At 38.9% G+C, this 6,079-nt stretch overlaps 1 protein-coding gene across 1 annotated transcript; it reads left to right on the top strand.

Annotated features, from left to right (window-relative positions):
* Positions 1-4,332: 4,332 nt before the first annotated feature.
* Positions 4,333-5,835, top strand: LOC107191042 (cytochrome b5-like). Its single transcript, XM_015579988.1, has 2 exons — positions 4,333-4,337; positions 5,361-5,835. Exons 1-2 carry the CDS (start codon positions 4,333-4,335, stop codon positions 5,833-5,835), a joined length of 480 nt encoding a protein of 159 aa, XP_015435474.1.
* The last annotated feature ends 244 nt before the right edge of the window (positions 5,836-6,079 follow it).

The following is a 6,079-nucleotide window of genomic DNA, read 5'->3' as shown; positions in this document are numbered from 1 at the left end:
AGTGACATGATTTGTTACGCTTATGTTATCTGTCTTACATTGACTTTGACGACGGAATCGCCCGAGGGTTGTTCAATGTATAGAGTCAAATATCTTTTTATATAATCATGATGTAGAGTCTTTTTGTCGTTAAAAATGAATTTACATTAGGATCTTCTTACTTGCTAATACAAAGTCGAGTCATGGTTGTTGCAAATAAAGTGAGAACCAATGAGAACATATTAGACCGTTAGAAGAGCAGAAACTAATAATTATTTTAGTCAGGATTTTCAGGATAATTATTCCGTGTTCGTTGCTCAAACCCTTTCACGTGCCCAGGTGCTACTTGATTGGGCGAGAGCAGCGGGAAACGATGATTTGATTTCATATATAATAACAATAACATGTGTATGCGACTGGCAATGCGTTAACATACCGTGCACGACGTACTTTCCACTTGTGTGTGTGGTTATTAGGCAGTGGAATTGCGTCGGTTAGATTTCTATTCATTAACATTTCATGTGTAGTTGTTCCTTGGAACAATTTCTCACAACTCCGGTATCGGTCGTACATATACCTTTGCTTTATATAATGCGTAAAATAAAATTTCCATGGAATATGTACTGGTTTCGTGTCTCTCGCTATCAGACGAGAAAATTAACACATAATCGATATAAAATATACCAAGTATACGTATATTGTTTAAACAATTTTTCTATTTTCGCAATGGATGCTAGCCTTTGCCAGTTGATTTCAGGAAAAACGGTACGTACCTATTAGAGTGTGCATGTTGAAAGTCGCGCTCGGGTGTCGGAGACGTCCCGGGACGTTCTCCCTAGGTCTTTGATTGATTTGCACCCTGGCGTATGCTTGAGAACCGTGGAGTGTTGTGTGTTGGTGAGAATCTGTCTTTTGCCATTTCTTTTTAAATATAGGGCTACGTAGGCAGGTAGCATACTTTCTTCTGTGTGAATGTCTACGATTTGACTGTAAGTAGGTAGGGGCCGGGGCAGGCTATCACATTCTCTGATCGAGTAAGCTCGCGTAGATTTCGCGTGATAGTCCTGCTACCGGGATAATTTGTAGCGTCGATTCGAAACTGGTCCAGACGGAGCATGCTGTCTGCTTCCGATTTCGATTTCGATTCTTCAAATTCGACGAACCCCAAGGGGGTCGTCGTCGCGGTCGCGGTCGGAAGGATAGGATTGTCGAAACGAACGACCTGCTCGATTGCACTCGTGGTACGATCATACAGACTCTTGGAGTTGTTGGTCGTCCACAACCGAGCAGCTTGAGGGTTTCAGGTGGGTGGACTGCCGAAGAAAAGAAGAGGCTATATGCCGAAGAGGCCCGGCACAAATTGTGTCATTGAAAAGGGCAACTACTAATGGCTCTGCATCTTCGGATGGGGAGTCATTCTGTTACTACTTTGTCACTGTTTATAGCAATTGTTAACTTAATATTGTTTAATTTAAATGTGCCTTCGTAGAGTTTTATTCGAATAATTCATAAAAATTTGTAGGACAAGAGGAATTCTTCGGTCGACGTTTGATTGATATTGTCCTTGAAAATGACTGTTACTTATTTCAGAATAGAAACGGACATTTTTACCTTATGTTTATCGAATGGAAGTCTAAATTTGTTTCTTATTTTATTGAATTTAACAATGCCAAAAGTGTTTACTTGTTACTATTCTGGGACACAAATTGGTATTTTTATCGTGATCTCATTAGACTCGATTTCATGGCGCAAATAGTAATGGATTTTTAAAAGAAAAACATTCAGAATTGAAACATTCTTGTTTGAACGATACAACAAATATTCGCATCGAAATTATTATTAAAATTTCTTAATGGACGAGATTCAGTGAAACGTAGATAAATGTTTTCCTCGTGAAATTCTCACGCAACGATTTACGTTTCAGTTGTCATCAAACCGATCCTCGTTACATTACGGTTACATCAGAGCAGATACCATCGAGTTTTGCAATCAATAACGTTAATCGATCACCGCAACGTGTTACCTTGACCCTCGAAAACATCGTCTTACGATCGTGAAATCGTGAATTGCGTATCATGTTCGTGGAGTGTGTTGACACGTGTTACGCGGTTTGTAATCTGCTTTATATAGAAAGCTGAAAAAAATGTTCTACTAATGACTTGCCGTTTGTTGCCACAAACTGCCAATAAACTATGAGCGATAATGAACGCGAAAGCGACCAACAAAAACATCGACCGAGAGTATTAACAAGTTTAGTCGAAGATTCATCTCAGTGCCGCTTTAATTCTCCTTGGATACGTGTCATCCATTGAGACAAAAACGCAATGTAATTGAAGTTTAATAGAAGATTCATTGTTAGACGCATTTTCTGTTAAATATCGTTTCTTGTACCAGTGAATTATCCATTTTGAGAGAGAACACCTGCATTCCTATTTGACTTTTCGTAAGTAGTTAACGCTGATCGACAACATACACAGTAAAATAAAATTTGCTCTTGGCAAAACATTTGTTAGACTCTATTTAGACATTTTGTTGATACCAGTCTTATACTTCACTAACTTTCGACATCACATGGTACTCCATTTCACAAAGAAATGTATAATCTTTATTACATTTCAATGACACCTCATTGGGGTCTATCTTTGAGCGTGTATAACAGTATGTAAATTATTATCCCACGTACGCGTTCCAACGTAAGCATGCGTAAATCAAGCTTATCGTAAGAACGGTAATTAATAAATCACTAACGTCGCAACAATGTTCGTGTTGCCAGTCACGCAATATGATAAATAATCAATAAATGCGTCTTTTCGAACATATAATTCTTCGAATTCGTTAAAAATGACACGGATGTAAAATTTAAACTCAATTATTTCAAATATTTTCGTCATATTCTTTCACATTGAATCACTATTTTTTCGGTTCTACCACTAGTCCAATTGAATTTCACAATGTGTTAAATAACTAAAAAGAATTACAAAAGGGTGAAGTGTCCAGTTGCATTTTTTCCAACTAAAGAGGTCGAATTCCCATTATCATCGAACATTTTTCAAATGATAGCACATGCCTGACCAGCAAAAATTTTCCGTTCGAACAGGTAACTCGGTACAAGAAACAGATCAATTTTTCGAATTTTAATTGGATTAGCGAGATACTCCACGACATTGGGAGAATGTCCACGGACAAAAGTCGAGGTTAAAGCGACGATGCAACGATTCCAAGCCCGCGACAGCGTTGGATTACCGAGATAGTGCGTGAGCAGGGAACACCTTGCACGCACGCATCGGGTTTCAACCGGTAATAGAATTATTTTCCGTTCCCCCAGCTGCGGTTGAATTGATTTCTCGATGGTTGTTCGTTCGCGATGTTTCTTCAGTGAGATCGCGGATAGGTAGCCGAGGGCTCGTTGTAAAATGGAGGAGAATCGCGAAGACGAACAGAAGTAATCGTCACCTGATTTTTATAATCGTAATTTCTGTGTCTCGGTGAACATGATCCAGTGAGACAGAGTGAGACAAACGGTTCGATAGTGTCGATAGAAAAAAGCACAACATAACAGAGTCCTCGAAACAAACATAGTTAAATTGTGATGACTAGACTGCGAATTTTATGCATTTAAGTACAAACTTTTCGAATTTTTTTGACCCTTTAACGCCCAGTGTTGCTGGGCTACTTGTTTTAAAAGTACGTCAAATTTTTGTAGTTTCACTGATGTGAAGTAAATCTACACGTTTTCAACGGTTTATGATTCGACTTTAACGGAAATTCGACTTTAATAGTTACAAAATCTCCTAAGTGTTCGTTCATTGGTGTATTTACTTTGTATGCCTATTCCACTGTTTCTCGATCGGTATCGTGATTATGAATCGATTGCATGTACCACAAAATTATTGACTGTACAATACAAATACGTTTTAGTGGTTCGATCACTGCGAAAAGGAAGTCGCTAGTCAATATATCCGGGGATTCGATACAACTGCTCGGTACCGTAGATGTAATTTCAATTACAAAATGATGCGTACACGAACGTCTCACCACTGAATAACCTCGAGCGTATCAATGTTCGATTGTTCGCGTATATTTTCGTAAACAAACTTATCCAGTTCTAATCTGATGCACCAGGACTTGCGCAATCTTTCGCGATTCCTTTAAAGACGAGACCAAGAAGCTCTCGAAACCCAGTCGAATTTTTACTTCGGATAATTTAGTATTGACCGTGTCGAAGGTTAGTCTCGGTGATCAGAATACGGTTTCTTTTTACAAACGCCTGATTGACCGTCGTTCGGTTAGGTAATCGTCCACGATCGATCGCCGTGGAAGACAATGCTCGGTCGCGAGTTTAGAAACTGGATCATGAAGTTAGTTTAACCTATCGAGACCCATACTTTCCTTATCTACTTCCCAATGGACTTTCCCGCCGACGTTCTGACGGAATTCCGAGTGCGGGTGTCACCCACGATCGACGATTATTCAAACGGTCGACATTCGCAATTTCCTCCGCGAGCCTTATCGCGGCGACTGTCACAATTTCTGTCGCGTCACGACACTCCGGATCGATGTAATCGATGTAACGCTTCGCGACTCGACACCAGTCGAAAATCTCACGAACAGATGAAACGAGCACGATGGCACAAAACGCCGCTATTTTGAACGATATCATGGATATATCTGTGGTTGTCAAGAAAAATGCTGCATGTCACATTGTTTCACTTTTTAGATATTGTTGTTTGAAGTTCCGAACACCAATTCTTCTTACTAACAATGTTTACTTGATTTCTTTTTTTCTGATATGAATGAGTATTTCCTTCAGTGTGCATAATATTATTCTGTGCATTGCATTGTTTTTTTGTTAAATACAAGTTACATACGTATTTATCACTCGTATATAATAGCGTGCTATTTCTGGTAAGGCAAAAATATGGAATATAACTTTGTTCCTTTTATTTCGTACAATACAAGTTATCGTATAAGCAGATTAAGGGATCATGCTGAATTAAAAAAAAAAGTATGGAACGAAAAAAAAAATCCTTCGTTCAAGGACAAGTTTTTCTGATTTGAAATAAAGCACAAAAGGTTTCATGTAAATCGACAGAGTAGTTTTCTTTTAAAGTTCAAAGTCAAGCTTACACTTATATAAAATGTTCAATTTTTAACGCCTGTAACTCTGTCATTTTTAATTGGATTACCTTGAAACTTGCACAGAATATTCTCGAGATATTGTACTTAAAAAAATGTAGAAAGTGAAAAATCGATTTTTTATTATTTCTGACTGAGCATGACCCCTTAAGTTAATGCGACGGTTTTCCTTACATCCACAGATATACACAAGAGATAAATAAAAAGAATTTACTTTTCATTCGACGCCGTATTTTCATTTTTAGACCAAGCGACGTCGAGTCGAAAGACAGCATGGATCTTCTCAGTCTGACCCTCCGATCCATCGATCTGAGAGATTCGATACTGCAGAACGACGATTTTCTTGATTCGAACAGGGAGGTTGGTGCAGTTGAAAGATTACCGAAACAGATCAAAGAGGAGCCCAAAACCTCGATCAAAGAGGAATCGAAAGAATTAAAGACTATCAGCCTGGACGAGGTCGCTTGGCATGACACTGTCGATAATTGTTGGGTCGTGATCTACGATTTCGTCTACGATTGCACCGATTTATTAACGGAACATCCCGGTGGTTCGGATGTAATCCTTGAATACGCTGGCAGGGACGCCACTCTGGCGTTCATAGGCACTGGACACTCCAGGGCAGCTAGATCTAACCTGGAAAGGTATCTAATCGGCGAACTTCCGCCGGAAGAGAGGATCTTCCGCGTTCCCGATGGCCTAAAAATCGATGGGTTTTAATCCTTCAAGAAAAACTGTTTATTATAGATCCTGCGAAATAAGACTGGTTTTCTCCAGTGATTCGTGAATGAACTTTCGAAATTTTTTTTTATCGTTCCAGTAAAGTTTGTTAAACTTTCGTGGAACACGACGGATTCCCTCTGTCCAAGTGCCGTCCTTCGATCCTAAGATCTCTTATCTATAAATAATTTAGAATATCGACGAAATAGTCTTGTTTTAAAATACTTTTATTTCGAAGATACTT

This window comes from Dufourea novaeangliae, unplaced genomic scaffold, assembly GCF_001272555.1.
Source record: "Dufourea novaeangliae isolate 0120121106 unplaced genomic scaffold, ASM127255v1 scaffold221, whole genome shotgun sequence".
Classification (NCBI taxonomy): domain Eukaryota; kingdom Metazoa; phylum Arthropoda; class Insecta; order Hymenoptera; family Halictidae; genus Dufourea; species Dufourea novaeangliae.
Note: the sequence above shows the minus strand (reverse complement) of the source record. Positions and strands in the feature narration are given on the sequence as shown.